The sequence below is a fragment of the Aureococcus anophagefferens genome (genome assembly GCF_000186865.1).
Source record: "Aureococcus anophagefferens unplaced genomic scaffold AURANscaffold_1, whole genome shotgun sequence".
NCBI lineage: Eukaryota > Pelagophyceae > Pelagomonadales > Pelagomonadaceae > Aureococcus > Aureococcus anophagefferens.
The window spans coordinates 1,986,256-2,008,746 of record NW_008705561.1 but is presented as its reverse complement, the minus strand read 5'-3'; the positions used below and the strand labels follow the sequence as shown (position 1 = coordinate 2,008,746).

General features: G+C 71.9%; 5 protein-coding genes across 5 annotated transcripts in view; 2 read left to right on the top strand and 3 right to left on the bottom strand.

Annotated features, from left to right (window-relative positions):
• Positions 1 to 8,059, bottom strand: part of AURANDRAFT_60742 (hypothetical protein) — a gene marked incomplete at both ends in the record, with an annotated part of 22,705 nt that extends 14,646 nt beyond the window's left edge. Inside the window, 5 exons of the mRNA XM_009034126.1 lie at positions 26 to 2,863; positions 3,712 to 5,247; positions 5,376 to 5,766; positions 7,016 to 7,842; positions 8,018 to 8,059. Coding sequence (XP_009032374.1) covers positions 26 to 2,863; positions 3,712 to 5,247; positions 5,376 to 5,766; positions 7,016 to 7,842; positions 8,018 to 8,059 — 5,634 coding nt within the window. The remainder of the gene's footprint in view (positions 1 to 25; positions 2,864 to 3,711; positions 5,248 to 5,375; positions 5,767 to 7,015; positions 7,843 to 8,017) is intronic.
• Positions 8,060 to 9,569: 1,510 nt separating this feature from the next.
• AURANDRAFT_60741 (hypothetical protein) lies at positions 9,570 to 10,307 on the bottom strand (the record flags this gene model as incomplete). The annotated part of the gene is made up of 1 exon (XM_009034125.1): positions 9,570 to 10,307. One exon carries the CDS (start codon positions 10,305 to 10,307, stop codon positions 9,570 to 9,572), a length of 738 nt encoding a protein of 245 aa, XP_009032373.1.
• Positions 10,308 to 10,542: 235 nt separating this feature from the next.
• Positions 10,543 to 11,229, top strand: AURANDRAFT_60740 (hypothetical protein; the record flags this gene model as incomplete). The annotated part of the gene is made up of 1 exon (XM_009034381.1): positions 10,543 to 11,229. One exon carries the CDS (start codon positions 10,543 to 10,545, stop codon positions 11,227 to 11,229), a length of 687 nt encoding a protein of 228 aa, XP_009032629.1.
• A 1,027-nt stretch (positions 11,230 to 12,256) lies between these two features.
• AURANDRAFT_60739 (hypothetical protein) lies at positions 12,257 to 17,206 on the bottom strand (the record flags this gene model as incomplete). Its single annotated transcript, XM_009034124.1, has 1 exon — positions 12,257 to 17,206. One exon carries the CDS (start codon positions 17,204 to 17,206, stop codon positions 12,257 to 12,259), a length of 4,950 nt encoding a protein of 1,649 aa, XP_009032372.1.
• A 774-nt stretch (positions 17,207 to 17,980) lies between these two features.
• AURANDRAFT_18563 (hypothetical protein) lies at positions 17,981 to 19,282 on the top strand (the record flags this gene model as incomplete). Its single annotated transcript, XM_009034382.1, has 2 exons — positions 17,981 to 18,664; positions 19,115 to 19,282. Coding segments are annotated over 2 exons (852 nt in total), but the record flags the coding sequence as incomplete, so codon positions are not given.
• Between the last annotated feature and the right edge of the window lie 3,209 nt (positions 19,283 to 22,491).

The following is a 22,491-nucleotide window of genomic DNA, read 5'->3' as shown; positions in this document are numbered from 1 at the left end:
TCGCGGCGAGCGGCGGCGCGGCGACGAGCGCGGCCTCGTCGGGCGGCGGCGGCGCCAACGCCAGCGCGAGGCTCCGGGGCGCCGCGGCGTCGGTCCGCGCGCCGCGGAGCGCCTCGGCGACGGGCAGCGCGCCGGCCAACACGCACCCCCCCGCGCCGTCGTAGACGCGCAGGGCCAGGCGCCGGGCGCCGTCGGCCTCGACGGGGAGCTCGAGGCGCAGGTTTCCGGCGCCGGAGAAGGAGTCGCCGGCCCGCGCGAGCGCCGCGGACCCGACGACGACGCCGTCGAGCTCCGCCTCGACCTCGAGGGCGTCGCCCTCCAGCAAGGCACCGTCGAGCTCGAAGCCGCTGAGCTGCGCGTCGGCGACGCGGCACCGCGCGAGGTCGCTGCGGTCCGGCGGCGCCGCGACGTCCGGCGATGCTGTGACGCAGACCGCTAACTCGCCGGCGACGGCGCCGCGCGCGTCGCGGAGCGCCAGCGTCGTGCGCTTCGACGGCGTTGCCAGGTCCGCGCGGTCCAGGGACGCCGCGCCCACCACCAAGCCGCTCGCCGCGTCGACGACCGCGACGTCCACGTAGGCGCCCGGCGCCGCGTCGCGCGGCACGAGGAGGTCGACGTCGAGCGCGCACTCGCCCGTCGCCGTCGGCTCGCTCCGCGCCGCCGGGTCGCCGAGGACGGCCAGCGACGCGAAAATACGCGGCGGCGGCGCGAGGAGGTGGGCCTCGAAGACGCGGACGCGGACGCGCGCGAGCGGCCGGCAGCGCAGCGTCGCCGCCGCGCGCGTCCACGTCGCCTCCCGCGCGCGCTTCGCCAGGTCGACCTTGAGCAGCCGCGCGGCCGTGAGAGCCCGCGGACCCAGCACGCCCCGGGCCACGCAGGCGCCGTCCGCGGCCCTCGCGAGCCGGATGGCCACGTCGCCGTCCGCGTCGACGACGACCGGCGCGCCGCTCCGGAAAAAGGCCACGTCCGTCGACGCGCCGTCGACGGCGTCGGCGAGCTTGCACGCCCCCGCGAAGGCCTCGAGGGCCGCGCCGGCGGCGCCGGGCGCGTCCGGCGCGAGGGGCCCGTGGCTCGCGTTCGCGTCCAACATCGCGAGCTCCGCCGCGGGCCGGAGGTCCGGCGCGGGCGCCGCGGCCTCGCGGTAGCGCGCCTCCAAAACCTCGCCGAGCTCCGCCGCCAGCGGCGAGCAGCTCGCGACGGCGCGCAGGCCCCGCGTCGCCGACCCCGCGGCGAACTCGACGGGCTCGCCGCGCGCGGCGAACGCGCGGCTCCGGAGCCCCGCGGCGTCGACCGCGACGGCGTCGCCGCAGCTCGCCTCGGTGCCGTCGTCGTCGACGAAGAGGGCGAAGACGTCGAGGACGGCGTGGCGCCGCGCGAAGGGCAGACCCAGCGGCAGCGGGTGCTCCGCGACGAGGTCGAACGAGTCCGGCCGCCGCGACGCGCGGACCGCGGCCGCGGACCGCCAGACGACGGACGGCGCGGACCCGGCGCCGCCGCGCCAGCGCGCCTCGAGGAACGGCGCGCCCGGCGGCGCCGCGCCGAGCCCGAAGACCTCGACGTTCTCGAGGCGCACGCGCGCGGCCGCGCGGCACCGCAACTCCACGAACCCCAGATCCGCCGCCGCCCCCGGGAACTCGTCGTCGTCGGGCCGGAGCTTCACGCGGAGCAGGCCGTCGTAGAGTAGGCTCCGCGCGTGGACGTGGGCGACGCCCACCAGACAAGCACCCGCGAAGACCTCCACGAAGAGCCCGCGCTCGCGCCGCTGCTCGTCGGCGGCGAGCGGCACCGCGACGGTGGCCCCGTGGCTCGACGTGAGCCACGTGGGCTCGCGGGACCCGACGGCCGGCGGCGTCTCCGCGACGCGCTGCCCCGCCCGCGACAGGGCGACGACGCAGCCCGCCTCCGCGATGGCCGGCAGGCCCGCGGCGCGCACGCACGCGACGTGGACCTCCGCGACGTCCTCGCCGAGCAGCACGCCGGGCGCCGGCGCCGCCGGCGGGAGGTCGCCGCCGGCGAAGCGCAAAGCCCCCAGGGCGACGCTCCGGCAGCGCCGCAGCTCGGCGACGAAGTCGCCGAGGTCCGCCGGGCCGACGCACGCGTCGGCCGACGCGTCGCCGAGCAGCGCCGCGACGGTCCCCTCCGCGACGGCCCGCTCCGCCTCGGAGCGCGCGGCGCCGAAGATGGCCTCCAGGTGGCCGCCGCGCTGGAGAAAGTCCAGCAGCTCCCGCCGCGACGCCTCGGGCCGCGGGCCGCGCGCGACGGCCTCGAACGCGCGCGCGATCGCGACGAGCCCGGCGTCGCCGGACGCCGCGAGCGACCCGCCGTGCTTGCGCCGTATATGTTGTTCTAAATATTCACGATTCACGAAGGCCTTGCCGCACTGGGCGCAGGCCCAGGCGCGGCCGCGCGCGGCGCCGTAAGAGCCCATGACCTCCGAGTCGTCCTCGTACGCGCCGCCGTCGTCCTGGAGGCTCCGCAGCCACTTCGCCGTGTCGACGCCCGCGGCGCGCGCCGCCGAGGCGATGCCGAGGGCCACGTCGCGGAACTCGCCGACCTGGCGCGCGAGCGCCTTGCGCTTCGCGTCGGAGACGCGCGCGGCCGCGGCCGCGCGCTTCGCGTCTTCCGCGAGCTCGCGCAGCGCCGACTCCTTGGCGACGACCTCGTCGCCCAGGGCCTCCTGGACGTGGAGCAGGTACTCGACGGCGAGCTGCAGCAGGCGCACCATGGTCGCCGACGCGTCGTGGCCGACCTTGCGCAGCTCCGGCGGGACGACCTTGCAAAAGGCGAGGTCGTCGACGAGGTCGCTGAGCACGTCGCCGGCGCTGCCCGTCTCCAGCACGTCGTCGACGTCGACGGCCGTGATCTTCGCCCAGTCCGGCGCGCCCGTGCGCAGGCGGAATCGCGGGGCAGCCATAACTCCCACCGTTTTTCAAGATGCACGGTACTTGAACAGCCACAAAAACTGGCCTCAGGGCCTCTCACGCTCTGGGCTGCCCGCTTTCTGCCGGCCCGCGGCGCCACGATGGGCGCCCCGGCGGCGGAGGGCGCGATGACGAAGGCGCCCCCGGAGGACAACAGCCAGCTCGCGAAGCTCGCGGCGGCGCATCCCGACGCCGCCGTCGGCATCACCTTCGTCGTCGGCGCGCCCATCGCGGACCTCGAGGCCCACGCGGCCTGGCAGCGGGCGCGGTCCTGGACGCTGGGCCTCTACGGCCACGCGAACGTCCACAAGGACGGCGTGAACGGCGCCATGAACGGCAAGGCCGGCGCGTGCAAGGCCTTTGCGACGGAGCTCCGCGCGCTCGTCGGCGCCGCGGTGCGCATCAAGGCCGTGCGGCCCTTCTCCTACCTGCACACCATGGCGTCCGTCGCCTGCGCCATGGAGGACCCGAACGCGCTCGCGGAGTACGCCTACGACAGCGCGCCCTGCGACCCGGACGAGGAGGACGAGGACCCCGCGCTCGCGGAGTGGCACCCGCCCCTCGCGAGCGTCTACCGGCTGTCCGTGGAGATCCTGGAGAGCGAGGCGCCGGAGCCCACGGTGGAGGTCAAGGCCGTCGCCAAGGCGCCGGACCCGCACGTGAAGGCCATCGAGGCGGACACGAGCGTCGAGTAGGCTTTCCGGAGACGAATTAAGACAGAGGACACGCACGAGCAGAGGAGGGGGGGGCAACTAAAGGCAGCTTCTCAGAACTCCTCGGTCCGCTCGACGAGCTGGAGCGGGTTGCCGTCGCCGAAGTCGTAGTCCGCGGGGACGAGCGCGGCCGCGTTCGCCTCGTCGTCGAGCTCCGCGACGTGGAGCGCGACCTGCGCGCCCATGTCGTCGAAGTCGTCGCCGGCGTGGCCCGCGTTCTGGGACCAGGCGTACTCGATGTCCTCGAGGACGTCCTCCGTCGCGTGGATCTGCGTCTTCTTCGACCCCTGCTCGAAGCAGACCATGCTCCCGAAGCCGTCGCGCTTCGACGAGCAGATCATGCCGTTGAAGGCCTTGGAGTACTTGGACGCGCCGCCGTCGCAGAAGAGGAAGGCGGCGAGGACCGCGGTCGGCGACGTCGGCGACGCGACGGGGATCTCCTCGGGCGGCGCCGCGGGCGGCGGCGCCGCCGCCGCGGGCGGCGCGACGGACGCCGTCGGCGGCGGCGGCGGCGGCGGCGACGGCGACGCGTGCGCCGTGTAGACGCGGATCTGCTCCCACTCGCGGAAGGACTCGACCAGCAGGAGGCGCCGCGCGGCCGCGTCGTACGCGGGGCGGCAGCAGAGGCAGCCGCCGCGGCGCGGCCGCGCGCCGCCGAGCTCCTTGAGGCGGTCCTTGGCGTAGGGGTGGCCCACGTCCGCCGCCGCGCGGAAGAGCTTCTCCGCCTCGGCCACGTCGAAGTCGACGAGGTGCATCAAACCCGCGAGGTACGCGGCCTCGGACGATACTAAGGTCTTCGCCATGTCCTGCTCGCGCGTGCCGCTCTTGCCCCGCGTCGCGGACCGCGCCGCGGCCCCGGCGGCGCGCTCGGCGTGCTGGAGCGCCTTGCGCCGCTCGCCCGTCGTGTTGATGCGCACGAGCGCGATCGCGACCAGCAGCTGCGCCTCCGCGTCGTCCTGCAGCGCCGCGGCCGCGAGGGGCGACGCCGTCGCCGCGAACCGCAGGCCGTCGTTGGCCCGGTTGCCCTGGGCGTCGCGCGCGAGACCGTCCAACGTCTTGAGGGACGTCGCCGCGCGCTGGTCGCCCCGGGCCTTGGCGGCGTCGAGGCACGCCCGCGCGTGGCCCAGCGCGTCCTCGACGTCGGCCGCGGGCCAGTCGTCGGCGATGCGCAGGCAGTGGTCCACGCCGAGCTTGTAGAGCGCGTCGACGTCGCCCGCCGACGCGCGCTGCGCGACCGCGCCGATCCACGAGAGCCGGCTCATCGACGGCGCGGCCGCGACGGCGCACGCGGACCGCGGCTCGCTCCGCGCGCCGACGGCGCAGCCGTCGCCCTCGAAGGAGCGCACGGCGCCCGCGCCGCGCCGGTAGTCGCTCAGCTCGCAGAGCGGCGGCTCGAAGAAGCGCAGGCGCACGGGGCCCGGGCTGCCCCGGACCATCTTGACGACGTCGCCGAGCTCCACGCAGCAGCCCCGGCAGCCCCGCATGGCGTCGTAGGACGCGCGGTGGCTCTCGTCGGCGAGCGTGGCGTAGGCCTCGGAGATGAGCACGAAGGCGCCGCCGTCGCCCGGGTCCTCGCCGCGCGCGGCCGCGCGGTCCGGGTGCTGCTCCAGCGCCTGGGCAGGAAAAGGGTGATTCAAGTTCTCTTCAACATGAGTGTTCCGCGCGCGCGCGTTCCGGAAAAAGCATCCATGCTTCGAGACCGTTCCGAGAGATGATCGCTCGTCCAAAAATCAGCCGAAACGAGTGGAAAACGGCCGAGATCGGAGCCTTTGAAGTTGGGAATTTCACACCCTTTTCCTGCCCTGTCCAGCGCCTTCTGGAGGTAGGCCTTGCGGATCGCCGCGCGCGACGCGTTCGTCTCCACGCCCAGCACCTCGTAAAAGTCCGTCGCCTTGTTCCCGGCGAAGACGACGAGCTTGTTGTTCACCGCGAGCAGCTGCGCGCCGCGCAGGATGCCGGCGACGTCCGCGACGCCGCCGGCGTCCACGTGCTCGACGACGAAGGCGTAAAAGTCCCCGGGCACGCGCTGCTGCGCGAGCTTGAACCCGAGCTTGCCCTTCCCGTCGACGATCGTCGCGACGAACTCCTGGCCCGCGCTGGGGATCTCGCCCATTTTCGACTTGCGCTCGCCGCTGCCCGGGCCGCGGGCGGCGCCCGCGCTGGCCCCGCGGGTCCTCGCGGCGCGCGGACGAAGCGCTCCAGGCCCGGGTCACGTGCGGAATGCTCCCCGGGCCTCAGGCACCCACCATGACGCTGCCCCCGGTGGGTGGCTCCAGACCAAAACTTCTTCTCGTGTAGCGTAAGCATCCACCTCATTCAGCAACATCCGCCGGGATCCGCGGCACAGCGGAGGTGTGTACAACGATGGACAGGCGGGCAGCCTTCGCCGCGCTGGCGTGGGTCGTCGCGCTCGCGTCGGCGGGCACGACGCCCGAGGGCGTCGACTTCCTCGCGCGCAACGCCCAGAAGGACGACGTCCACACGACGGACACGGGGCTGCAGCGCGGCGCCGGCGCGGCAGATTCGCCGAGCGCGCGGCGCGCGCGACGCGCCGCCGCGGCCGCCGCGCATTCGCCGACGGGTCGCCGCGGCCTAGGTACAAGATCATCAAGTTCGGCGACGGCGAGTTCCACGCGAAGCCGCCGACGGGTACTGTGGAGTTCCACTACCAGGGCCTGCTCCTCGACGGCGACGTCTTCACGTCGACCTACGACAACGGCCACACGATCAAGGTCAACGTGAAGCACGCCATCCCCTGCTGGCAGGAGGTCCTGCCCTTCCTCGTCGAGGGCGACGTCTGGGACGTCTGGTGCCCGAGCGAGCTCGGCGCGTCGCGCCGCGTTCCCCCGTCGCCGCGCGCGGTCGAAACGCCCGATCTCCCCCGCAGCCTACGGCGACCACAAGTACCCGCACGTGCCCGCGGGCTCCGTCATCCTCTTCAAGATCGAGGTCGTCGCCATCTTCGGCTCGACGAAGCCGACGACGCACTGCCACCCGGAGAGCGGCAAGAAGTGCACGGACAAGGAGAAGGCCTACATCCAGAAGCAGCAGAGCCGCATGACGGGGCCCGGCGCGCTCAACATCGAGCTCGACCGCCTCCACATGCTCGAGGACAACGGCCACCTCAAGGACAAGGACCTCGACTGGCTCCACGTCCGGAAGGTCCTCCTGAAAAAGATGATCGGCTTCGACAAGGAGCTCTGAGAGGAGCTCTAACGGCGTGGTTGTGTCGCAGTTACGGCCCGCGATGGCGCGGGACCCGCGGGCGCGCGCGGGTCCGCCGGGAGTCGGCGGGGGCCCGCGCCGCGGGCGCGTCGGAAAGAGAGGGTGGCGCGCGGGGGGGCCGCGCGCCGTCGTCGTCGTCCGGGCTCCGCCGGCTACGCGTAGAGGAAGCAGACGACGCGCTTGAAGTTCCTCGCCTGGTTCCCGTGCGCGAGCGCGGAGAAGAGGAAGCGGACGGCCGCGTTGTGCTTGGCCTCGCCCTGGACGTCGACGTTCTTCGACGTGCACGCGCGCTTGAGGATGATGTCCTCGGCGCTTTTCGTGCGGCCCTCGCCCGCCTTGCGGCCGACGAAGTGCGCGCGGATCACGGCCATCTGGCGCTTGAACTCGTGCGGCCGGAGCACGCCGACGAGCTCGCGGTGCGGGTCGTCCGGCGCGTCCATCTTCGCGTGCTCCAGGGCGATCATCATCGCCGTCTGCCCGTAGTGGTTCGTCGCCGAGGGGTCGCAGCCCAGGAGCAGCAGGTCGACGGCGAGCTTCGTCGCCTTCCGCGCGAGGTCGGCCCGGACCTTCTCCGGCTCGTCGTAGCCCGCGCGCTTCGCGACGTGGTGGAGCGCCGTGCGCCCGTCGGCCGACTTCAGGCTCCGCGCGCTCGGGTAGGCGCCGATGACGGCCAAAGCGTCGCGCTCGTCGAGGTCGAGGCGCACGAAGAGGCCCTTGGGCTCCTCCTTGTATCGGTGGCGGATGACGATGACGTCGTTCTTGCGGAGGTGGACGCTCCGCGGCGTGTCGTTGCCGTCGAGCTCCTGCATGAGCTCCTCCGTGAAGAAGAAGACGAGGCCGTCCTTGTCGACGCCGTTGTGCTTGCCGTAGTGGCGGAAGAGGCTCGAGAAGTGCTGGTCCCGGAGCATCGAACACCGGTACTCGGTCCCCTTCTTGATGCGCACCATCCGTTTCTCCTCGGACGCGAGGTACAGGTCCTCGACCTGCGGGGCGCGCGCGGTGACGGCGCGCGGGGCGGCGGTCCGGGGCGCGCGGCCGGGGCGGAAGGCGGCCGGCGTCGAAGACGAGGCGGTCGTTCGTCGGCGCGCGCGCGCGGCGGCGGTCCGGGGCGCGCGGCTGGGGAGCCAGTCGGACGCCGCGACAGGCCGGCTTACAGACGAACTCGATGAAGTCGTGCTGTCCGTTACCATTCCCCGCCATGCTGATTTTTGCGCGCGACTTGTTTGGGGTTCGCGCGGTCGTTTTTTCGGGGCTTCGCGCAGATTTTTTTCGTCAGGGGTGGTGCCCGGGCAGAATAGCACGAATGGCTACGCTCGTGGCGCCGGGGGCCGTCGGCGTTTTCGTACACAGGGCCGCCTCGAGCGGGCGGGAGCAATCGATGTCGAGCTCGCTCGTCAACGACGACCCCGGCCAAAGTCAACTTCTTGCCCGGTCATCACTCGGCTATGGCTGCCCTGGACGAAGTGGCCTCGTCCGGCACGCTCCACCGCGTCGTCGCCCGGCGCGGCCTGAAGCTCCGCGCGGCGCCGTCGCTGACGTCGGCGCCCGTGGGCCTCGTGCCCTTTGGCGCGGCCGTGGCCGTCGATGTCGACGGCGCCGTCGAGCTCGAGGGCCGCAAGACGCGCGTCCGGTGCACGCCCCGCGGCGAGGGCTACGCGGCGGGCTGGAGCACCTGGAACCCCAAACTCCTCGCCCCCGACGACGACGCCGACGGCGCCGCGGTCCTCGCGCGGCTCGAAGCGGCGGAGAGAGGCGACGTGACGCCGGAGCTCGCGGGCGAGTGCTGCGTCGCCGCCGTGTGCAAGGGGACGCACCTGCTGCCCATCTGCGAAGCGTTGGCGGCGCGCGTCGACGCGGACGACGCCGTCGGCGCGCTGTGCGCGTCGGCGCTCGCCTTCGCGTCGTCCGCGCGGTCCGGGTTTAGGGTGGCCGCGTCCGCGGCGCCGGAGGACGCCGCGCCCGTCGCCGTCGTCATCCTGGGCTTCGGCGGCTCGTCGCTGCCCGAGCTCCAGGGCGTCGTGGACCACTACGCGACAGCGCGGCCGCGGTGGCGGCGCGTCGTCGCCGTGACGCCCGCGTTCGCGCCCCCGGCGCTCCGGGGCGCCGCGGAGGCGCAGATCGACGACGTCGTCGCGAAATGCGCGGGCGCGCACCACGTGCTTTGCCACGCGTTCTCGAACAACGGCGCGTCCGCGCTGGGGCGGCTCATCGAGGCGTCGCCGGAGTTCAAGAAGCGGCTCCGGGGCTGCGTCTTCGACAGCGCGGCCGACATGCACGGCGACGAGGACATGATGATCGACGCCATCGGCGGCATGGTCAAGAATTTATTTCGCGGCACGAAGGCGGGCCTGACGTTCGCCAAGGCCGTCGACGGGCCCGCGTTCGGCGCCTGCGTCGCGCGCGTCGTCCGCGCCGACGACGGAGCGGTGCTGCGGATCCAGACGCGGGGGCTCGAGCGGCTCTGCAGCGACCTGCCGCCCTACTGCCGCTACCTCTTCGTCCACGGCGCGGAGGACGCGCTCATCCGGAAGCCGTCCATCGACGCGTTCATCACGCTGCTGCGGTGCTTCGCGAGCCTGCCCATCGAGACGGTCGTCTTCGAGAAGAGCCCCCACTGCCGCCATTTCGACTTCTACCGGGCGCGGTACACGGCGGCGGTCGACGCGTTCTTCGACGACGCGGTCGACAAGGCGCCCCGGGGGTCCGCGCTCTAGCCCTTTAGGAAGTCCTCGACGACGGGCGCGGCCTCGAGGTCGTCGTCGAGCGTCCGACTGCCGACGTGCGCCGACGGCGCGTCGCTCGGCGCGTCGCTCAGCGCGCCGTCGTCGCCGCGCGGCGTGTCCGGCACGAGCACCGCGGCGACCTCGTCGACGGGGAACGCCGTCGCGACGGGGAAGGGCTCCGCGGGCGGCGGCCGCCGCCCCACGGGCGTGATCTGCCTCCTCCCGCCCTCGATGTAGTTGCGGTTGTTGTAGAGCTTGTTGCCCCAGTGGAAGACCGCGAGGTGGACGACGCCCTGCACGGCGTAGTAGCCGGCGATGCAGCCCGACGCGACCCGCCGCCGGTACGTCTCCGCCTGGGTCGCGTCGACGATGAACGTGCACGCCACGATCGCGTCGGCCGCCGCCTGGGCCATGCCGTAGCTGCAAAAAAGGCATAAAAGGCCGCTGTCCTTCTTCCGCACGCCGAAGTAGCCGCACGTCGGGTGGATCAGGTTGAAGAACAGTCCCACGAGCACGAACAAGATGCCGTGGTTCCGCACGATGGCGACGACGGCGAGGACGAGCTGGATGCCGACCAATACCTGGCTCAGGAACAGCACGCGCTTCGCCAGCTTCGCCGCGTGCTGGTCCCGCACGATGCCCACGACGCCGAGGCCCAGCATGTGGACCTCGATGGGCTCGGCCATCACCGGCCGGATGGGCACGGCCTCGGCGCTGGGCTGCATGTCGATGGCCTGGGGGCCCCCGCTGGGCGCCATGGGATTCACCGTGATGCGACTCTAAACGTAGGACTCCCGAGGGCAGGACGCGGGAGCCATGGGATTCACCAGTGGAAGATGGGCATGCTGCGCATTGTCAATGTGTTTTTTTACCGATGATGCTGCAAGGTCAACCAGCCTGCCCGCTTCTAGGCTGCCCTTGCCCTCTCGCACCGAGCTCGCAGCGCCGACTCGACACACGATGGGCGCCGCTGCGAGCACCAAGGGCTACACGAAGGACCAGCTCGTCGCCTTGGTCTCCAGCGCGTACGCGTCCGACACGGAAACGCTCACCATCTCCCAAGTCAGCCAGAAGCTCAACGACAAGGAGCGCGCCGCCGCCAAGGCCTCGGCCGCCGATCCGGACGCCGGGGAAGTGGAATCGGACTGGAAGGCCGCCGTGCTCGACGAGCCCCTGTCGAGGGACGATCGCGCTGTCGCGCTGCGCGCAATATTCGATTCCTTGGACGAGGAGGGCGACCACTCGATCAGCCGCCGCGAGTACATCACGACCATGGTCGCGCGCGGGGCCACCTGGGAGGAGGCCTCCGCGAGCTTCAAGGCCATGGACGACATGGGCAGCGGTCGCCTCACCGTGGCCAAGTTCGACCACTACATCATGAAGGAGACCGTCGAACTCGTGCGCACGAGCTTCAAGGAGATGGATCTCGCCGACGGCGACCGCGAGCGCCAGCTGTCCAAGGCCGACGTGCGGCGCTTCCTCCTGCAGCACGGCCTGACCAAGGACCAAGCCATGGCGTGCTGGACCGAGATCGACGCGAACAAGAACGGCAAGGTGAACTTCCGCGAGTGGAGGCACTGGGCCGAGGAGAAGCTCACGGGCCTCGTCGTCGCGGCGGAGCAGGACAAGGCCGCCGGGGCTTCGTAAGGAGCGAACAGCTTGGTGACGGGTATATTGAGCCACTATGTGGACTCAACCCCTGGACGCCTCCCACAGTGGGCCACTTGACACCCTGAGTCTCTAAAATTCGGCGAGCTGCCACGGCCGTGCCGGCAGCCGAAGCTCTCCGGCTCGAGAGCCATCTTCGAGAGCCACGAACGCGTTGCACGGCACTTGCCGGCAAGATTGACCTCCGCCCCTGCGAGCGCTGCAGACTCTGCGCATCCGACCCTGCGCGCCGTCGCAGACCCCCCAAAACCGCCGCACGCCCGTCGCCGCGTCGCCGCCGCCGCCGCATTCGGGGGGGCCGCGATGGATTGGGACGCGGCTACACAAACAACAACATTTACACCAGCGTGGCAGTTGTGCGAAGCCGCGTTCGAAGGCAACGTGCGGGTGGTCCGAGAGTTGCTCGCAAGCGGAGTCGACCCGAACGAAGCCGCCCCGCCTCGCATGAGCGCACTTTGCCGCGCCTGTTACCAAGGTAATTTCGAGATCCTCGAGATACTCCTCGCGGCAGGCGCTGACCCTGACAGCGATCACGGGTTTACCCCCGCTCTCTTTTATTTGGTGCAATCTCCCCGGTGGGAGATCCTTGGGCCGAATGCCTTAGCGGCAAAGAAGGACCTCTTAGCGGCAGCGAAGAGACTCATCGGGGCCGGAGCCAACGTACACTGTACTGACACCGTAATGAAAGACACCCCTCACTTTTTTTTGTTCGCAATCGCCCTTCATCATGGACGGCGGCGACTGTTACCATTGCTTCTACGCGCGGGTGCAGCACTGGTGACGACGAACGTTGCGCGGCGCGAGGACACGCCCGCTTTCAAATCCTGCTGGGCGCTCGTGGACAAGGTCCGGAAAGCCAAAGGCTTCGACGAATACGCGAAGCACCACGCGCGCCTCATCACCAACGTCGTCTCCAAGTGCTTCGCGCCCGGCGCGCTGCCCCAGGAAATCTACGCCGTCGTCGCGACCTTCGTCTCGCCGCGAGGCGGCTCCTGAGTCGTAAAAGTTAGGCGTCCCCCCCCACGACCCCCGCGAGCCAGGACGAGAAGTCGTCGCTCGCCTGGGCCTCGGCGACGACGGCGCGGTCGATGCGGGAGCGCTTCGCGGGCCCCTCCGCCGGCGCCGGCGCGGGCCGCGCGTTCGCGAGCGCGAGCGCCGCGCGCGCGCGCTTGATCGCCGCGACGTCGGGCCGCTTCGGCGGCGTCGCGACGACGCGCGCCGCGACGGCCCGGGTCGCCGGCGGCGCCAGGGGCCGCGGCGGTCTTCGCGCCGCGAGGAACGCGAGGCACCGGGCCACGTCGCCTCCGAGCGCCATCGACCGCTTCGCCGTCGCCGCGTGCGAGCACGCGCCGACGCGGCCCCGGAGCTCGTCGAGGAGCGGCGCCGGCGGGCCGTCGGCGCCGTCGTGGAGCACGGCGCAGGGCGCCATAGCTTCCCGGCCGATGAAGTGCGCGTCGAGGACCGCGGCCGCGTCCTCCGCGCGGTCTTTCGACGCGACGACCAGCAACCCGTCGACGGCGGGGAGCGGCGCCGCGGCCACGCTATCGAAACGCAGCACCGTGACCTCGCAGTCCCGCGCCCGCTTCCGGGGGCCGCCGTCGTCGAGCGCGGCCGCGACGGCGTCGAGCAGGCCGTCGCCCGCGGCGCCCACGAGCGCCAGCGCCCAGGCCGACGGGCCCGGAGGCGCCGCCGCCGCGACGGCCCGGCGCGCGTCGACGCGCGGCCGGCAGAGGCGCGCGAGCGTGTCCGCGAGGTCGCTCGTCGCGCGCTCCGCGGCCGCGCCGAGGTCGCGGAACGCCGCGAACCGCGGCGCCGGCGACGTCGAGCGCGCCGCCGCGGTCGGCGGCGCGCGCGCGGCGTAGTCCGGGAAGGGCGACGGGGCCAGGGCCGTGTCGCGCCAGCGCGAAAAGGACTGGAGCACGCGCAGGTAGCGGAGCCGCGCCGCGTGCCTCGCGGCCGCGCGATACCGCCAGAGCCGCAGGTAGACCGCGGCGCGCTTCCTCGCGTCCGCGGCGCGGCCGCGCTTCCTCGCGGCGCAGCGGCGCACGAGGCGCCGGAACGTCGCGACCGCGTGGTGCCGCGCGGCCGCCGCGGCGTTCCGCGCGTCGCGCGCCTCCGCCGCGCGCGCCTCCGCGCGCGCCTCGGCCTCGGCCGTCCTCCTGCGCCGCTCCTCGATGAGCGCGAGGCGCGCGGCCTCGCGGCGCGCGGCCTCCTCGGCGGCGGCCTGCTCGGCGGCTCGGCGCCGCGCCTCGGCCTCCTCGCGGCGCCGCCGGGCCTCTTCCTCCAACGCTCTCACCCGCGCGGCCTCCTCGGCCGCGGCCTTCTCCGCGGCGGCCTTCTCGGCGGCGGCCTGCTCCGCGGCGAGGCGCGCGGCCTCGCGCTGGCGCGCGGCCTCGGCGGCGGCGGCCTCCTGCTTGGCGACGAGCTCGCGCCGGAGCCGCGCCTCCTCGGCGTCCGCCGCGGCCTTCTTCCGCGCCGCGTCGGCGTCGCGCGCGGCCTGCTCCGCGGCCTCGCGCCGCGCGGCCTCGCGCGCGGCGAGCATTTCGCGCTCCTTCGCCGCGGCCTCCGGGTCCGCCTCGCCCCGCGGCGTGCGCACGGCCGCGCCGAGGTCCTGGGCTCCGAAGAGCGGCGCTCGTTTCGAGCCGCCGCCGTCGCCGAACGCGTCCAGGTCGACGTCGGCGCCCGTCGCCGCGAAGAGGACGTCGCCCTGGGCGTCGACGCTGTAGCCGTAGTCCACGGCGCGCCGCCGCGCCTCCTCGGGCCCCGAGAGGCACAGCAGGTCGGCGAGCTCGCCCGCGGGGTACGGCTCCGACTTGACGTAGGCCTTGCCCATGACCTCGAGCGCGTCCAGACGCATGCCGTCGGCGTACTGGGCGACGGCGAGGCAGCGCACGAGGTAGGGCGCCTCGCGCACGAGCCCGAAGAAGCGCGCGTAGTTGCGCTCCTCGCGGCAGCGCTTGATCTCCGCGGCGCGCCGCACAGCGTCGGACTCGCGGAGCAGGGGCCGCTTCAGCGCGAGCACCGTCAGCAGCCGGCCCGCCTCGGCGCCCTGCTCCTGGTCCAGGAAATAGATGAGCCAGTACTGCGTGAACTCGGGCTCGTTGCGGAGCACGTCGCCCGCGTCGGCCGCGTGCTTGCCCATCTCGTAGAACGCGAGGAGCGCGGACAGCGTCTCCGACAGGCTCTCGGCGTTGTGCTTGCCGTGGGCGATGCCCTCGCGCCACTCCGGGTGGCCCGAGAGCTGCTGCTCGATGCCGATGAAGTAGCGCGCCATGCCCTCGAAGACGCGGACGACGCGCGCGTCGACGTTGCCGCCCGTCGTGTAGTTTTGCAGGATGAAGTCCTTGCGGATGGCGCGGAAGCGGTTCCAGAGGAAGATGTAGCGCGTCATCTGGTCGTCCTCGGAGTCGCCCGGCGCCGCGTCGTCGATGACGTGGGCCGCGAGGTGCTCGAACGCCGCGAAGAGCACGTCCGGCGGCCTCACGATCTCGGGCACGGACTGGACGTCGCCCGCGGCGGAGCGCTTGTACTTCTTCATGGCGTAGGGGATCGCCCGCCGCGCGAGCTCGTCGTCGTCCATGGCCTCGTGGCCCGGCGGCTTCTCGTACTTGTCGAGCTCCTTGAAGCGGACGCGCTCGTCGATCTCGTCCTGGGGGCAGAACTGGAGGCACGCGCCGACCAGATCGTCCGCGGCGCCGGCCTCCTGCTGGACGATTTTGGCCGGGCTCCGGCTCCGCGGGCTCCGGGGCCGCGCGGGCGTTTTCGAGATGTCGTGCGCGGCGAAGCGCTCCGCGTTCCGCGCCTTCAGGTCCGCGCGCTCCGCGGGCTTTGGCTTCGGCGCCTCCTTCGGCGGCGGCGCCGCCTCGCGCGTCCAGACCTTGGCGCCGGCGAACTGGGGCGCCTTCGCGGGGGCGTTCGCGCCCGGCGGCGCGCCGACGGCGCACTCGAGCGCGCCGGCCATGAACGCGTCGATGCCGGACATCTCGCGCGCGGCGAGCGCGGCCGCGTCCGCGTCCTCGAAGAGCACGTAGGTCGCCGCCTCGGACACGTGGCAGGATTCGACGGCGCCGAAGGACTCGAAGACGGACTTGAGGGACCGCTCGTCCTTGGGCGCGCCCTTGGCGACGAGGACCGCGCGCGGCGGGCCCGCGGCGGCCTTCTTCGGCGCCGCGGGCCTCGGCGCGGCCTTGGGCGGCGACAGGCTCCGGCCGGCGTCGGACGGCTTCTCGCGGCTCTCCTTGACCGTGCAGATGGGCGTGCCGCCAAAGGCCGCGGACCGCTTGAGCTCGCGGCACGCGGCGTCGGCCTCTTTGCGCGACCCAAAGTTCGCGTAGCCGTAGAGCGCGGCGCCGCGCGGGTCCCGGAGCACGCGCACGGACCGCAGGCCCTCCAAAGGCGCGACGGCGGCGCTGAAGGCCTCGTCGGTCAGCTCGGACCCGAGGCCCGCGACCTTGACGCAGAAGAGGCCGCCGGCGGCCGCCGGCGCGCCCTTGCCCGCCGACGCCGCGCCCTTGCCGCCCTTGCCGCCCGGCGCGCCCTTGCCGCCGGCGTCGGGCGCGGGCCGCGCGGCCTGGAGCGCGCAGTGGATGGCCTTGCCCTTGTGGAAGGCGTCCGTGCCGTCGAGCGCCGCCGCGGCCTCGCGCGCCGCGTCGGCGCTCTCGAAGTTCACGAAACCGGTCCCGCGGCTGTGGCCCGTCGACGCCTGGCGCGCGACGCGCGTCGACTTGACGGCGCCGAAGGCGCCGAAGGTCGCGCGCAGGGCGTCCTCGCCGACGTCGAGGGGCAGGCCCGAGACCTTGACCGACGCGGACGACGACGACCCGGCCCGGTCGCCGCCGCCGCGGCCGCCGCTGCCGTCGCGCGCGCCGGCGCCCGCGCCGCGGCCGCCGCGCTCCCGCGACCGGCCCCGCTCCGCGCCGCCGCCGGCCTTGAACGGCGTCTTGGCTGCGGCGGCCTTGCCGCCGCCCTTCTTCGACTCCTTGTCGCCGCCGAACGCGCCGCCGCCGCCGAACGCGCTCGGCGCGCCCTTCTTCGCGGCGCCGGCGTCGCCGCCGCCGAACGCGCCGCCGCCGCCGAAGGTGCTGCTCGCGCCGCCGCCGCCGCCGAAGGCGCTGCTCGCGCCGCCGCCGCCTCCGAAGGCGCCGCTCGAGCCGGCCCCGCCGCCGCCTAAGGGAGCGCCGCTCGTCGTGCTCGCGCCGCCGCCGCCGAAGGTGCTGCTCGCGCCGCCTCCAAAGGGCGTGCTGCTCGTCGTGCTCGCGCCGCCGCCGAAGGTGCCGCTTCCGCCGCCGCCGCCGAAGGTGCTCGCGCCGCCTCCGAACGGCGCGCCGCCGGACGCGCCCACGCCGCCGCCGAAGGTGCTGCTCCCGCCGCCGCCGAAGGTGCTGCTCCCGCCGCCTCCGAACGGCGTGCTGCTCGTCGTGCTCGCGGCGCCGCTGCCGCCGAAGGTACCGCTCCCGCCGCCGAAGGCGCCGCCGCCGCCTCCGAAGCCGCCGCTCGCGCCGCCGCCGAAGGACGACGACGCGCCGCCCGACCCGCCGCCAAAGGTCGACGACGCGGCCGGCGCGCCGCCGCCGCCGAAGGGCGTCGACGCCGCCGGCGAGCCGAACGTCGCCGCGCCGCCGCCGGAGCCGCCGAACGACGATCCGCCGCCGCCGAAGGGCGTCGCCGCCGGGGCCGCGGCGCCGAACGCGGGCGCGGCGCTCGCGGCGGCGCCGCCGAAGGGCGTCGCGGCCGCGGCGCCGCCGCCGAAGGGCGTCGCCGCGCCGCCGAAGGACGCGCCGCCGCCGCCAAAAGGAGTCTGCGCGGGCGCGGGCGCGCCGCCGCCGCCGAAGGGCGTGTTCGGCGACCAGGGCGTCGCGTTCGGGTTCGCCCCGGCGCCGGCGCCGAAGCCGCCGCCGCCGAAGCCGCCGCCGCCGCCGCCGAAGCCGCCGCCGCTGCCGCTGTTTTGGCCAAACATTGCTCGCGCGGAGCCTGGCTAAGGCCGAGCCCTCGCGGCAACACCGGTGCATCACGAGGAACCATAGTATGCAAGCAAATTCCGAATTGGCAGCCCTCGATCCCAGGAGTTAGAGAGTGGTCCTGCCACGCCGAAGACGACGGGGAGCGTGGCTCTCCCGAATTGGCAGCCTTCGGTTCCAGGTCCGCGCGCCGGCCAGCCTCCATGGCGGGCGCCGTCGCCGCCCCCCCCAACCCGGAGCGGGCGCGGACCAAGTCCGACGAGGGCGTCATGTCCTGGCTGACGGGCAACGCGCCCGGTGAGCCCCACGACGACAAGGAGAACGAGGGCCACACCTTCGCGGACACGGTGGACGCCATCCGCACGGAGAAGGGCCCCCCGCACGCCATCCCCTCGTGGGACCGCGGCCGCCCGTCCATGTACGGCGCGGCGCCGGCCCACGTCATGCGGTCCCACGAAGAGATGTCGCCGAAGAAGCGCGGCTGGTGGGGCGGCGTCCGGGACGTCATGAAGGGCGGCCAGCGGTCCATCGACACGATCAAGCTCGCGAAGAACATGGGCGACGAGCAGAAGAAGTACAAAGAGCGGTCGAAGCGCGAGCTCGACGCGTGGGAGGAGAAGTATAAATTTGACAAGGACACGGACGAAGCGAAGGACGCGCGCGAAGAGATCGAGAAGAAGAACAAGCGCCACTTCGTGCACATGGCCGAGATGTTCCGCGATCTGGCGTTGACGAACGGCGGCTTCCAGGTCAAGCTCTGCCAGATGCTCGCCATGAACACGGCTTTATTTCCCGAGGACGTCCGCGCGCCGCTGCGCGAGTGCTGCGAGAAGGCGTGGAACGTGCCCCTGGCGACGATCCTGCCGAACATCGAGGGCAAGAAGCGCGGTTTAGGCCGCCGGTACCAGGAGGTCTTCGAAACCCTGGAGCCGGAGGCCATGGCCGCGGCGTCCATCGCGCAGGTCCACCGCGCGACGCTCCGGCGGCCGCGCGGCCAGCAAGTGTTGGTGAAGGTGCAGCACGTCGGCGTGCGCGACGCGCTGCGCGCCGACGTCGCCATCCTGCCCTACCTCATCCAGTTCGTCGACAACCTCGACCCGAACCACGGCCTGCGGCCCCTCATGTACATGATCTCGTCCATGCTCGAGCAGGAGGTCGACTTCCGCATCGAGGGCGCGAACCGCGAGCGGCTCGCGGCCATCGTCGAGCGCAGCGGCAAGAGCGAGCGGAGCCGCTACTCGACGCTCTACTTCCCCTTGGTCATGTGGGACTACTGCGTCGAGTCCATGATGGTCCAGGAGTTCATGGAGGGCGCCGTGAGTTTAGGGGACCGCGACGTCGTCGAGAAGCTCGGCGTGCCTTTCACCACAGCGTTGGCGGAGCTCGCGTCCTTCTTCGCCGAGTGCTGCTTCGTCCACGGCTACATGCACAACGATTTGCATTTCGGCAACGTCCTCGTGCGGCCGAAAATGGAAGAGAAGGGCGCGCCGCCGCCGACGTGGACGCAGGCGCTCGCGCGGCGCCTCGTCAAGGTCGACAACTACGCGGCGCTCGCCGTCGGCGCCTGCTACGTCGGGGCCCTCGCCGCCGCGCTGTCCGCCGTCGCGCTGCTCCTGGGCCTCGTCGCGCCGTTCCTCGCCGCGCGCGCGGCCGCGGCGTGCCCGCCGCTCGGCGCCGCGCTCTACGGGTTCGGCGCGTTCGTCCGCCACGCGAAGAACGCGGTCACCGCCGCCGTCGGCGGCGCCGCGGGCCTCGCCTGCTTCTTCCTCGGCGAGCACTTCGCCGAGGTCGACTTCGGCGCGGAGCTCAAGCGGAACCTGAAATCAATGTTCAAGGACCCGAAGATGGTCGCACGCCTCGAGCAGGCCTTCACGTTCCACCAGCAGACGCGGTCGAAGGTCGACAAGGCCATCGCCGAGACCGCCGACGTGCGCTTCGAGCTCATCATCATCGACCACGGCTTCCACACGCACGTGACCTACGAGTACCGCCTCGCGTGGTGCAAGGTCTGGGCGGGCATCGGCCTCTGCGACGAGGAGCTGCTGAAAGAGGGCTGCGCGGACTTTGGCCTCGAGGGCGACGACTACAAGAAGATGACCATGATCCTGAGCTTCTTCCCGTACCCGGTCTGGCGCGAGCGCCGCTTCTGCGGGCTCTCCGAGTTCCTGGGCTACCTCAAGAGCGGCAACGAGCACGGCCTCGTGGCGACGCAGGAGGTGACGAACCGCAAGCTCCCGAAGCAGTTCCACCTCATGCACCGCACGTCGCAGCAGATCGCCGCGCACTTCAACGCGGAATACGGCATGGGCTACGAGAGCTCGTACCACTTCCTCGAGCACATGACCAAGTACGCGCTCCTCGGCCTGCGCTTCCGGAACCGCGCCGCCGCCGAGTTCCCCGTGCCGGGCAGGCTCCACACGGCGGACAAGGCCTGGTTCGACGCGGAGCTCCCCGCCGTCGAGGAGCGCATGCGCCTCGACTTCGTCTGGGACCGGTCCATGTCGAAGAACGCCTCCGTCGACAAGGACTCGAACATCTGGGCCCTCTTCGCCAAGGACGAGGCGGAGAAGTGGAAGAAGTGGATCGCCGACGACGCGGAGAAGCACGCGCAGCTCGCCATGGACGCGCGCCGCGTCTCGCTCGGCATGTCCGAGGACGACTTCAAGGCCAAGGTCGCCGAGGAGAGCGGCGGCGCGGCGATCTACGTGCCGCCGGCGCCCGAGGAGGCGCCGGACAAGGGCGAGACCGCCGACGGCGACGACGACAAGCAGAAGAAGTAGGAGCCGCGACCCCCCTGCTCTCCCCCCTTCCCCCCTACTACACATAGAGAGAGCGCGGTATGACGGGCGGACGGGCGAGGTGGAACGCGGCGGGGACGTCGTCAGGCGGCGCCCTCCTTGCGCTCGCCGGCCCGCGCTCGCGCTCGCCCGAGTTCCGCGGCGCTCGGAGCGGCGGGAGGGCCGCGTCGTCCGGCGGCGCGTAGTCCTCGGCCCGCACGTCGTCGACGGCGACGACCTTCGTGCCGGGCGGCCGCCCGTCGTCGTCCTCGGCGAGCTCGGCGAAAGCCGCGAGCGAGTCGTCGACGGCGCCGGACGACGACTCCTGCCGCGGCTCGCCGTGGCGCGTCTTGACGAGGAACGTCGACGTCGACTGGGCGCCGTTGGACGCCGGGTCGTGGTGGCCCGGGGTCGCGTCGTGGTCCCCGGGCGCGTGGTGCGCCTTGTCCGCGTGGAACGCGCACAGGTCCTTGTAGGCGCCCTGCCTGTGTGCGAATCAACCGGTGAGCTGGGACGTCCTGACCAAACTTTGAAATTCTCTCGCTCGGTCAAATCGAAGTCGATTCGGCTGATTTTTGGACGGATCGACTGCTCTCGTCAAGTTCTCGAAGCATCGCAGAAAAACTTGCGTCGAAACGGTCGCGTATGCTCACATTGAAGTCGGGTTGAAGATTTGATTCGCACGCGGCGCCCCGCGTGCGGCACTGCTCCGCGACCATCTTGATCTCGTTCTTGTCGACCATGGGCGGGATGCGCATGATGATGTTCGAGAGGAAGACGATCTTCGGGAGGAGGAGCGCGACGGCGAGGATGAGGAAGAGGTTGAGGCACCAGCCGACGACCGTCGTCCGCCGGTCGTAGCCCGGGTCGTGGCGCCGCTTCCAGACGTGCTTCGACACGACGTGGGACCCGACGGAGTACATGCAGAAGAGCAGCAGCGCCTGGATGACGCGCAGCAGCATGTCCTCGAGGTCGTGGTTCGACTCCGTCTTCGACACGGCGAGCTTGCCCGACGCCGCTCGCTCGAGCCGCGACCGCCGCACGCGGTCCTCGTCGCAGTAGATGCGCTCGTAGAACGTCAGCGCGACGTGGAGCGCCACGAGCATGGCGATGCCCGCGAGGGGCGGGAAGTAGATGATCCACTCGCCCAGGAGCTGCGACCGCGCGAGCGCCGCGTGGATGATGAGCAAGAAGATGACGAAGATCCACGTCGTCGGCTGGATCTCGATGAGCTCCATGATGAGCGCGTCGAGGTGCACCCGGAGGTAGAGCGCGAAGTGGAAGTCGTCGTTGAACTCCGACGCCTTGGCGCCGTGCGCGAGGCCTGTGTGGAAATCAACCAGTGAGCTGGGACGTCGGGGCCAAACTTCAGAACTCTCTATCTCAATCAAATCGACGTCGATTCGGCTGATTTTTGGACGAATCGATTGCTCTCGTGGAGTTCTCGAAGCACGGCAGAAAGCCTCGCGTCGAAACGGTCGCACACGCGCACATTGAAGTCGGGTTGAAGATTTGATTTCCACACAGCGCTAAACCGTACTCGCCGCCGTACGACGGGATCGCGTTGAGCCGGATCCACTCCACGAAGGCCTGGGCGAAACGAACATATGCAACACGACTTCAATAGGCATGTGTGTGTTGCCATCGGTTCTCTCCCGTCTGAAAAGAACTCGCCGAGAGAAAACGATCCGTCCAAACATCAGCCGAAACGACGTCGACGCGACCGAGCTCGAGAAGTTTCGCTGGACGCGTCCACTCCACCGGTTGTTTCCGGCGCGGACGAAGGCCTCGCGGAGCATCTTGTAGTCGTGGAGGCTCAGGTTCTTCGCCGACTGCGTCACGACCGCCGCGACCTTGACGACGCTCAGCCGCCCGTCGTGGGGCGTCTTGACGACCTGGCCGCCCTTGGACCGCTCCATGGCCAAGAGCCGCTCGTACTGGAGCGTGCGGTCCGACTCCGCCGTGCACTGGTCGCAGATCGTCGTCAGCGCCGCGAAGTAGATGGTCATGGCGACGAAGATGCCCATGTGGGCTTCTTCTATCGTCTCCTTGAGCTGGATGTCCGTCTGGGGGCCCCACTTGACGTCGCGGCCGCCCGAGAGGAACTTGATGAAGCCGCTCTTGAGCGACACCCAGACGGAGAACGCGAGGAACCCGAGCACCATGAGCTCCGACGTGAAGCGCTGCAGGAGGAACGTCTTGTAGTGCATGCGCAGCTGGTCGTGGCGCACGGACTTGAGGACGTCGCCCGCGGACCGGCCCGCGAGGCTGTGGTGCTGGCCGCCGCCGCCGTCGGGCACGTCGTAGTCGCTGAGGTGGCGGAGCCAGACGCTCTCGCTCTGGTGGTTGTGGTGCACGGCGTGGTGCGCCTTCTCGTAGGCGAACTCGAAGCAGAGCGTGATGAGGATGAGCACGACGGTGATCATCGACTTGCTGTAGTTCATCTCCGTCAGGCCGCCGTGGTTCGCGGGGCCGAACTTGCCGCTGTACTTGTCCTCGCGCCAGAA